This window comes from Leuresthes tenuis, unplaced genomic scaffold, assembly GCF_036924035.1.
Source record: "Leuresthes tenuis unplaced genomic scaffold, fLeuTen1.0.hap1 SCAF_6, whole genome shotgun sequence".
NCBI classification, from domain to species: Eukaryota; Metazoa; Chordata; class Actinopteri; order Atheriniformes; family Atherinopsidae; genus Leuresthes; species Leuresthes tenuis.
The window spans coordinates 16,114,724-16,125,175 of record NW_027325360.1 but is presented as its reverse complement, the minus strand read 5'-3'; the positions used below and the strand labels follow the sequence as shown (position 1 = coordinate 16,125,175).

Here is a 10,452-nt window from a genome sequence, read left to right as displayed (position 1 = left end):
CTTGTAAAAGTCATGAGGTGAATATGGTGGTGTAACAGTTTGGAGGTGGCTTGTGGTGTTTTATTGAATCTGTCCATTTTTCAACAATATCAATGTTTTATTTTAATGAGAGCATCTGATCCACCCATTTAAAATACACATCCATCTATAAACCACTTTATTTAATTGGGAATAATCAGCGAATTGCTCATGATAATCAACTTGTGGAACCCCTTGTCTCATATAGTTTCATACAATTATAATAAATCATTACATCACAAAACCAGAGTTCACTGCAAGATTCAGTGTAAAGTGGTTTCAGATTGACTTGATAGACTTCCCTTCGTGTAGTTATAGTGGTGTGCCTACAGGGGCACTGCTCTCCTTCAATCATATGAATCTGGCAACATTTCCTCTTATTGCCTAATAAGATTGAATATGATTCAAGGTTTGTGTCACCATTCAGTGGACAAGTGTATTAAAAGCTTTATCAAGAAAGGACACACGTAGGCTTTTAGAGCTTCAAAGAGGGATACACTTGAACATATAAACTTTATTTTTCCTCATAGACTTATTATAGAGTTTGAGTTTTACATGGTGTGACGGCCTAAGGGTTGGCCTTTGGTGTAGTCTGCCTTCCTCTTTGCTGTTGCTGTCTTTGCTGAGCTTCATCTGAGTAAGCTTGTCATTGATAGTGTTAAAAGCTGAGCTGCATTGTAGTCTCTCTCTGCACTGACCTGCAGACTGGCTTCATTGCTGTTTATTTAATTAAACTGTATTGTAAATTATTGCAGACTATGTGTGGGCTCCCTTTTTTGTCACACACTTTTGAGCCAGGTTGTGACAAAACGAGGGCTCCTCCGCTTCATTACTTGCTCGGCTGAGTTTCTTATGTCTAAGGTGCATGTTCATAGTCTGCTGTAAGTTTGTGGCTGCTACCTTTATGTTTTCACCTCGATCTTGGCACTTCAGTGCATTTGTGAGAATTTGGACGGTAAATGGACTTGTACTTGTATAGCACTTTTCTAGTCTAACTGACCACTCAAAGTGCTTCACTACATGCAGCATTCACCCCACTCACACAGCATGTCTTAGGATACATAACTACATGCTTTTCTAATCATTCATACACACATTCATTCCCCAATGATACACTGGGAGGCAACGTGGGGTTCAGTGTCTTGCCCAAGGACTCTTCGACATGTAGCCCGGGGAAGCCAGAGTTGAACCACAGACCTTCCAATTGGCGACTGCTCTTCCTCCTGAGCTACAGCCGGCTATTTGGAGGCTAGAGGGTGAGTTTGTTAGTCTGGATGCTCCAAGATGCTTTAGGTCTTGGAGAAAGTCTGAGAAGCAGTCATATGTTGAGTTTGCAAGGGATCTGACTAAACATTTCAACAGGTGGTGCTTTTCCTTTGAGGTTGCTACCTTTAAAGACCTGTCTGATCTCATGGTGTTAGAACACTTCAAGAATTCCACTCCACCTGAGGTTGCAACTTTTATTGTTTGAAAGGAACAGAAACTGCTTCTGAAGCAGCTTTTCTGGCAGACAATTTTGTGCTGGAAAATTCGGCAAAAATTCTTTCTCAGATAATACCGCTGCTAAAACCTCTGGTAATTCTGAACTGTCTTGGGCTGAGTCTACAAAGTCAACTCGAGATCTTCGTTCTGATGGTTTCGGTCTGGTCTGTAATTATTGTCATGAGAAAGGACACTGGAAAACAGACTCTCCTGTTCTAAGGAGCAGAGGCCTCCCAGGCGGAAAACATGTTGAGCCTGCTGCTCTCAGTGCCCCTGTTAGGGAGGGTCCAGTTGTTCCAATAGAGGTAGTTGACACAATAAAATCTGGAACTGAGAAGTACGCTGGTTTAGAGGCGTTTGTGTCTGATGGATTTGTAGCTCTTCAAGGTAGTGACAGGAGGGTGCCTGTGAAAATCCTACGCGATACAGGAGCTAAGGATTCTTTTATTCTTGCTTCTGTGCTGCCTTTTTCTCAGGACACAGATACTGGTGTGTGTGACTGTGTGTTGCAAGGTGCAGGGAAGGGGTTTTACCACTCTCTGTGTTCCCCAACACAAAGCCAATCTGTCTTCTGGTTTGGCGGATTGCGATGTTCAAATTGGAGTTCGGCCTGCTCTGCCAATAGGGGGGACAGAAGTTATTCTGGGAAATGACTCGGCAGGTTATCGTGTCTGGGCTGATGTTGACCCACCGGCTAAGTTTTGTGTTGTGAAAAGTGAACCAGATGATTGTAAAGAATTCCCAGATATTTTTGTGGCATGCACTGTGACACGGGCAACGTCTAAAGATAAGTCTGATTCTCTGGAGGAGAAGGAAGAAGGATGTGAAGTTAGATTTGCATGTTCCTGAATCTCTTTCTGTCTCCCAGCTACAACTTATCACTGAACAGAAAGCTGCTCATCCTTGAGTGATGCATTTGCTCAGGTGAAGCCTAAGGTTGACTTTGTACGGCCTTTGGGTATTTTCTACAGTGGGGTGTATTGGTGCGTAAGTGGATGCCTCAGGGAGTTGACTGTGTAGATGATCCAGTTATCCAGATTGTGGTGCCAACTAAGTATCGTGTTGAAGTCTTCACATGATCAGATTTTGGCATTTTGGAGAAAACAAACTTACCGCAACATTTTTGTATTATTTCTTCTGGCCCCGGGTTAAGCGTGATGTGACAATTTACATTAAGATGTGCCATACATGTCAGATGACTGGTAAACCTAACCAATCCATAAGACCTGCCCCCTTGGGTCCTATTCCAGTGGTGGATAACCCATTTGAACATTTGATTTTGCCAAGGTCAGAATCTGGTTCTGTGTATCTGTTGACCGTGATGTGTCAGGTTACACTTGAACATATAAACTTTATTTTTCCACATATAGACAATATAGAGATTGAGTTTTACATGGAAAACACACTTTTGCAACTTTAATTAGCCTATCACAACTCACATACAAATGTAGCTTCTCTTCAGTGTCTACAAACTTTATCACCAGAAACAACAAAAGAAAAAAAAAACAGTAAAGCCTCAAAAAAACTTCTGTCACATAGTGTCAATCCTTGCAACCAAAAAAAGCAGTCCATTTAAGAGTGACAAAAATGTGTTCAATAATAATATAAAGCCAGTAGTGGGGTGATAAGTGTTTAGAAAGGAGGTGCTCTGCTGCAGCAACAGATTGCTTTAAAGCACATCCTTTCACCTCTATCAATCAGACCTTCATCTACAGGTAGGGTAGCTTTCACAGAAAGCACAGATATAGTACTCCACTTACTGGTCAGTAGCCTGTTTGAATATCTCTGCAGCTACAGCCTCAAGTCAAACTCAGCATCCCCCTTCCAATGCCTTCGGAGCATTCATACAGGAACCTATCCCTGGTTTTAGAGTCCTGACACTAATCTGAAATGATGTTGTTTCGATCCTCTGTGACGGACCAAACTGGGCCACATGAGACATGGCTGTTTTCAACAGGACTTGGGTTGCAGAGTTCTGGGCATTTGGATTCAGTCTGTGATCATGTGATCTTCTAAGATGTGTCTCCTTTTCCCCAGAAATGAAGGCTTGTGTGGCCAGGACCAGAAACAGTGTGATCATCAGTGCACTTTCTATGCACAGCTGGGCAGTGCCAACTCACAGCTTGATATCCTGTGATTCTGACATTTTGGCAAGTGTCTTTTTGACCCGTAGAGCTGTGAGGCGGCAGGCTGGGTTGTGGGCCCAGCATTCTGTCATCAGCTTCCCCATCTGTCTCAAACACTGAGAAGATAAAGACTGGTGTTACTGAAGGCATTTGTTTGTGCATGGATAATGAAGTATATCTTGATATATTTTCACCTCATCACTGGTCCATCGATTTGGAAAGGATGGTCGAAGTTTCTTAATGCATACCACCTCTCTCATGTCTTCATATGAGGGGTCTGTGGGAACTAACTCATGATATGGTAACTGGTACTCTTCAAGGATTCCTGCATTAGGTAGGTTACAGACAAAACACACCCTGTTCAGATGAAGTCTGGCTTTTAGGAAGAGTTTGTCTCGCAAAAAGATTAAAAACATTAAAAAAAGGAAAAAGTAATTATCCAAACTTTATATCTACCTCCTGAGACACAGCGTCGAGCGATCTCCCAGAGGATGAGCCCAAAGCTGTACATGTCAGCCATGATGTATGACTGAAAATGACTCCTGTTCAGAGTCTCATCCAGAACCTCTGGAGGCATGTAGCGCTTTGTACCAACTCGGGTGTTGGGAGGGATGTCAACCTCATTTGTGTCACTGCAGAGTTGGAGATCAAATTAATGACCTTAAAATGACAGATTACTTGGCTTGGGGCATTACTGAATCCTCGGAAAAATAATGTCATTTCAAAAACTTTTATGAGCTCTTTTAAAGCAAAACGTGAATTCAAATGAAGAATGAAAGCAGAATATTTCTGTCATTAAAATACAAACGTTCCTGATACACTCACCTGATGAACTTTACAGCCAGTCCCAAATCAGCTATACAGCAGGTCCCGTTTCTTTTTACCAATATGTTCTTACTCTTCAGATCCCTGTGAGCAATAGCAGGTTTGCCCTGAGTGCCAAAGATCTCTGTGTGGAGGTGACAGAGCCCGGACACAGAGGAATAGGCCAGGCGCAACATAGCTTTATTGTCCAGAGTGGTTGATTTGAGGTAGTCATACAAAGATCCATTTTCATGGTAGTCAGTGATTAGATAGAGCTGTGTCCAAGAGCCAGTTCCTTTGATATCTGCAGCTATGAAACCTATGGAAATAGTGGGCAAGGAACAGAGGAGGGATGAAGAGAGGCAGAGTTACAATTGCCACATCACTGACTGAGTTTGAAACCATTCAAACATTTGGGTATAAATATGGTGGGTATTTCAGACAGCCATTTTCTCTAAACTGTGGAATTAATTTGTAAGCTTGTGCACTCTCAAATACATAAATGTGCAGTACTAACTAGCAGTAATTATAATAACACAGAGCCATTTCACATTAATCAATCTTTCCTTCGTCAATCCTGAGCGTGCATGATGTGTGGACGATTGCACAGAGGTGATCATTAAACATTTTTGTGAAGTAGTGGAAGAAATTAGTTTTTAAAATAAAATTATGCAAAATCAGTGCACATTTTAAGCTTCAGTGTTTCCACAGTAAAACTATCCTGTTAAAAGTTTTAAAAAAACAACCACATATTATGATTATTCAGGGACTACAGTTGGAGTGCAAAACTTAAAAGGATGTAAACCATTTGAAGCATGATTGATGCAATGAAGTGACGAAAAACAAGAGTAATCTCATATTAAATCAATAAATATTTAGAGATTATTCATTTGTCGTGGAATATACCTTCATGCTACGAGTCTGAAACTAAAGACAAGATAAAAGCAAATCAAGGCAAATGACACTTGAACTCTAATTAATCATCTAAATATCATCTCACTTCCTTGGAAATACAGTTTTTGTAGTGTCACTTTAATTATGGGATGCATTAGCATTACCCAAGACCAGCAAGTGTAGGCAGTCATGTCAAGTTTGTGCTAATACTGGGTCATATATCTCGAAGCTTGATTCAAAACATGTCGTGCAGGATCAACTGTGGAAGGCAGAATTATGCACTGCAGCATCGTATTTATCATCTAGTATACCAACGAGGTATTTTGCTCCATACCTTAATTACAATGTATCATGTGGCATTTAATTATGCAGGCTCTGGTTTGCAGTCTGTTGTTTTCTGTTTCAGAATTTGTTGTGGTGAATGGGCTGCTGGTTATAATTGATCTGTCTTGGCTCTGACTGAAGTGTGGCACAGCATAATGGACACCCTCCAGCTCCAAGTATGATGCATTTATAAATTATTGTCTGCTGTTTATTTCGTCCAAGTTTTTATCTTTTAAACTTTTTTGTGACCAAAAACAAACATTTAATGTACCTTATCATTAACATTAATACCCTAGGATTAAACTAGTTTATCCAAACCTATTCCTTCCACTCCATAATTAAATACTTTTAGATAATTACTGCAGTATCATAAATAAACGTTTTATGTTTTATGTGCTTTTTTATGTTTTATGTGCAAATTCAACTAGTTGACTTAAATAGCTAAATATATAGGAAAAACAGACAGATTGATAGCGAACTGCACTTAGAAAAAAGAGTCAGGATTACATAAAAACATAAGACACAGGCAGGTAAAAGAGAAACTAAACTAACCCAGTATGTTCTCATGTCGCATTAAGACAGTCTGGTAGATTTCAGTCTCTCTGAACCAACTGGCTTCCTCTGTAGTGAAAAACACTTTAACAGCCACCTTTTCTCCTCTCCACCTTCCCATCCACACCTCTCCATACCTCCCCTTTCCAATCTGCTTCACCATCTGAATCTGCTTGGCTATCGTTCTCTGGACCTGAGAAGGAGTGAAAAATGCTTCATTAAGGTCAGACCTCTGAGTGTGCTTTGTGATTAAGAACATGTAATGATGTCCTAAGCCCAATATAAAGGTTATTCACTCTCAAACAGTAAACAAAGAACTATTTTTTCCAGAATAGAAAATTACATGTCGTGCAGTTAGAACATTAAAGAATGTGGAGACAAATGTCAAATTAAAGGGCCATAGAGATTGAATACAGAGCAGTGTGGGCATCTCACCAACAGAGGGAGCCCTGAGCCTGAGCCAGAGCTTTGAGATTGTTCTATCAGGTCCTTCAGGGATTCTCCAGGTGGAATGTAGGTCTCATCCTGTTCTAGACCGATGCTGTAGCGAGGACGAGACTCTTGTCGCTTGTACCTGTAAAACAGCATTCTTCTTAAAGAAGTGCCATCATGTCCCGGTAACTGAAAAATCTGCACTGCGATTTACAGAGAGCACCAACGGAGAGGTGCAGCAGTTGCAGTACAAAGGAGTGTCAGTTGTTAAATATAAATTACCTGAAGTAGCAGAACACGATAATGGCAGCCAATATGATGCTGCACACAGTGACTGAAATCAACAAAGCCATATGGTGGATCTTCCCATCGACATAGACTGGAGAATGAAGGATGAAAGAGAGAACAGAACATGTCAGAAAATCAATTAATAACAAACAAGATATCTCAAAACATTAGTCACATTTGTCTATTCCATCAGTTGTGTGCAGCAATGTGATTGATGTGCAGCAACAAGACATTTTCATAGAAATACACAGAATCATTTTCTGCTCCAAAAAATTTTAGCTCAGACACACAAACAAACACATCTGTGCAAAATTTCTGAAATCCCCAATAGACACATAAGCCTTAAGAATTTGACAATATCATACCGTACAATGCAGTTATCTTTTTAAGTCACCCTGTACTGGAATACATTAAGTGTACAAATATGTACAAATCATATTTCACTCATCAATTTTTCATTTTCTCCTGGCACACTCTTTCTTCCCTCAAGACTCCCGTCAACAGCGAGAGGAAGCCCTTGGCCTAGTCGATGAATTCTCCGCCTGATCCCCTATGATAGAGTTACAGATTGATGACTCTGCCCCTCAGCGTCTGCTGGGGCTTGCGATTTCCCTGGGAATCTAGGCTTACTGTTTCTCATATACACAAAAAGACTGTTACACACAGAGTATATTGTTGTACACGATAGGGACCTCAGTATTCTCTTGACAACGTGGCAGGTTGCAGGTCACTTTGACAGTAACTTTCTGGCACTGTCTACCCCACTTGAGCCATCTTTGACCCTGACAAAGTCATGATAACTCTGAATCCGGTGTGCTTCAAGACCATCGCTGACAGTTTTCACTGTCTTTACTGTTGTCATCAGCTACTGACTGGAGTGCAGGGAGGCCAACAAACAGTAGTGGAGAGATGAGTTTGAAGGCAAACTTACGGGGTGGTTTGAGTGGTGGCAGTGTAGGATGTAGGTTTTTGTTACAGTAATCTTCATCTGTGCAGCACTCCAGAGATCTTCTTTGACGCGAGCTCCCTGTATCCTGAAGACAGAAAAGTCATTAAACAGACTTGAGCTTGGGTTTGTTTTCTCTGTTTTGCATTAGAGCGTACTGAAAATACTGAATCATTAAAAATATAAAGCAGAGCTCTACATTAAATGAACGTTAAGTAACTCAGAGACGGCTTACAAACTGTGTTTCCTGCTTTTTACACTCACCCTACACTGAAACTCTGACCCAACCAACCCCAGGCACCCTGCGGTCTGGATCGGCACACCTCCCTCCTCCTCCACCATTGTAAAACAGTAGCCATCAGTCCTGGGAAAAGTACATTTGAGCACAATAAGTAAAGCCACCAACATCATAACACGTGCACGTACGTGCGTACATTTGTTGTTTCTTTGTTTTTGCTCCACGTTTTACCTGCACGTGTTATTGGTTGAATCCTCTGGGCAGTGGTGATAGCAGTGACACCACAGGAATCTTTGAGAGGATGAGGCAGGAGCTGTGCTGCCAAACGTCTCCTTCCCACTCTCCACTGCCTCTTTACTGGATGCTCTTAGCAGCATACTGTCCAGTATGTTGCCTATAATCAAATAGAGAACATTTCAGCATTCAGAAGCTAAATCTCTGCAGAGCAAAGCGCAGAGCTAACTATGCAAGAGACACAGACTGCACTGTGAGTAAAAATCGCATGCATCTACGTGAGGGATATTTTTTCATATAAAATCCAGCAATATAAAAAAAAAATGCCTTAAATTATCGGCAACCCTGGTCATAAGACGCTCTTACGCTAACAGTCCTGAAGCCATACTTTTGATCATCTTGACTCTGATACACAGCAAACATTTGTTCCTGCTCTTGTACGTGCTCTTTTTACAAGTAAATTTATACCTAATTATGTGTACTGTCCAGAAAATCCATGCATAGGTTGCATTCTTGTTTGTTAGTGTCTAACAGATATTGTGAAGATCTGCCCCTTCTCAGATCTTTTATGTTTCCCCATTGTAAATTAATTGTGCTCTTTGTATGTGCATTACCATAGTTTAACAGTATATAAAACTCTTCATAGTGCATTTTCTAGATAATGTGTCCATCTTAGTGTCCGCCTGTAGACTCGTAAGTTCCCTGAGGCCAGAAGTTTAATATGAGCTGTGTTGGTGGAGACTGGCAGTAAGTGACAAGGTCAAACTCAAGATGTCAAATGTTAAATTGGCAAACTCTGTATTCATATAATCAATCCATTCCATGTGAGCTGGCTGACAACACTGAAATATAATCTAGCTTACTGTGGTGAAACACATCAAATCTACTAAAATAAGGAAGGATAAAGTGGGCAATAAAGACCTAAGGACCTTTTCCTCTGCGAAAACTGCTATATAAATCAATTTGACTTACTTACTTACCAGTCAAAAACATACAAAATGTAGAAATCAGTAAAACTTTGAGCTCAAACACCTGATAGCATGAAATGTGTTCTCTCACATCAGATTTTTTTTCCCCCTCTTACAACTGATACGGCTCCTAAGAACTAGAACTAAGCTGCTGTATTCCCTTGTTATCCCATTTCAAAAGGGCACCTGTTTGTCACTTGAGGGGAAAAAAAGATCACGGAAGTGTCTTTCCTCTGCGGCTTTCAAGATTTTCATTCATTCCAGAAAGATCATTGATACCAGATGCATAACAGCTGCAAGCAAAGATGGTCCAAAGCAAGCACCGAGTCTTTCCTCTGAAATAAACTCTTCTTCTCCTATTTCAGCCCCACAAGGTTCCTTTTTAAGTCAAAGCATATTCTAATTGCAAAACATTGCTAATGTCAAAGTAAAATGGAAGGGGAAATTAGCTGTAGAATATAGAATATGCGGTTATGCAGAATACTGCAGATGCAGTTTGTACGAATACTATTTTTCTGTAATGCAATATGACAAAATCTGTAATGTGCTAAATGCATAATATGCACAAAACAGCAACTTCATTTGGACTGAGAATGATTTGAGAGGTTTAGTAATCTATTAGATTCTGTTATCAGTTGCACAATTACATCTCCCATGTCAAGCATGTTGTGAACCAATCGGAGGTCACTCATCTGATCCGCATCTTGCTCAGTTCACATGTCAGTGTCCTGACACTGAATCCCACACTGCCCCGATGTGTTCCGCATGTAAGGTTTGTACTTTGCATTAAATAATTGAACATAGGTGAGAGTTATCTCCCCCAACTCTACTTGTCACCATTGTTTAACTGTTCTACTATTGCTAAGAGGCAAACAAAACTCCCTTGTTTTGCTTGAAATACTTCGACTTTCATCCTTTGGCAGTCACGTTAACAAGTGCACGAACAGGTCGGGTTATATTCTAAAGGGATTGTTTTGAGAGTAACTAAGTCAAGGTCTAATATCCCAACTTGAAAGTTTTCATTGAAGACGCGACAAAGCACTGCCTCATGAAATTATGTTGTTCACTCCTTTTGCATTCGTTAATGTATTTTTTTATGAAATATTTCCTGAAAGCACACTGACTACCCGTGTCCTCAGTTCTTCT

General features: G+C 40.5%; 1 protein-coding gene across 1 annotated transcript in view; it reads right to left on the bottom strand.

The window, feature by feature from the left end:
- Window positions 1–2,831: 2,831 nt before the first annotated feature.
- Window positions 2,832–10,452, bottom strand: part of bmpr1ba (bone morphogenetic protein receptor, type IBa) — a 66,152-nt gene continuing 58,531 nt past the window's right edge. Inside the window, exons 5-14 of the mRNA XM_072387834.1 lie at window positions 8,336–8,498; window positions 8,131–8,230; window positions 7,852–7,954; window positions 6,915–7,011; window positions 6,636–6,774; window positions 6,201–6,393; window positions 4,452–4,749; window positions 4,083–4,258; window positions 3,821–3,951; window positions 2,832–3,742 (exon numbers count right to left, since the gene is read on the bottom strand). Of these exons, the coding sequence (XP_072243935.1) occupies window positions 3,617–3,742; window positions 3,821–3,951; window positions 4,083–4,258; window positions 4,452–4,749; window positions 6,201–6,393; window positions 6,636–6,774; window positions 6,915–7,011; window positions 7,852–7,954; window positions 8,131–8,230; window positions 8,336–8,498 (1,526 nt within the window). The 3' untranslated portion in view covers window positions 2,832–3,616. The remainder of the gene's footprint in view (window positions 3,743–3,820; window positions 3,952–4,082; window positions 4,259–4,451; window positions 4,750–6,200; window positions 6,394–6,635; window positions 6,775–6,914; window positions 7,012–7,851; window positions 7,955–8,130; window positions 8,231–8,335; window positions 8,499–10,452) is intronic.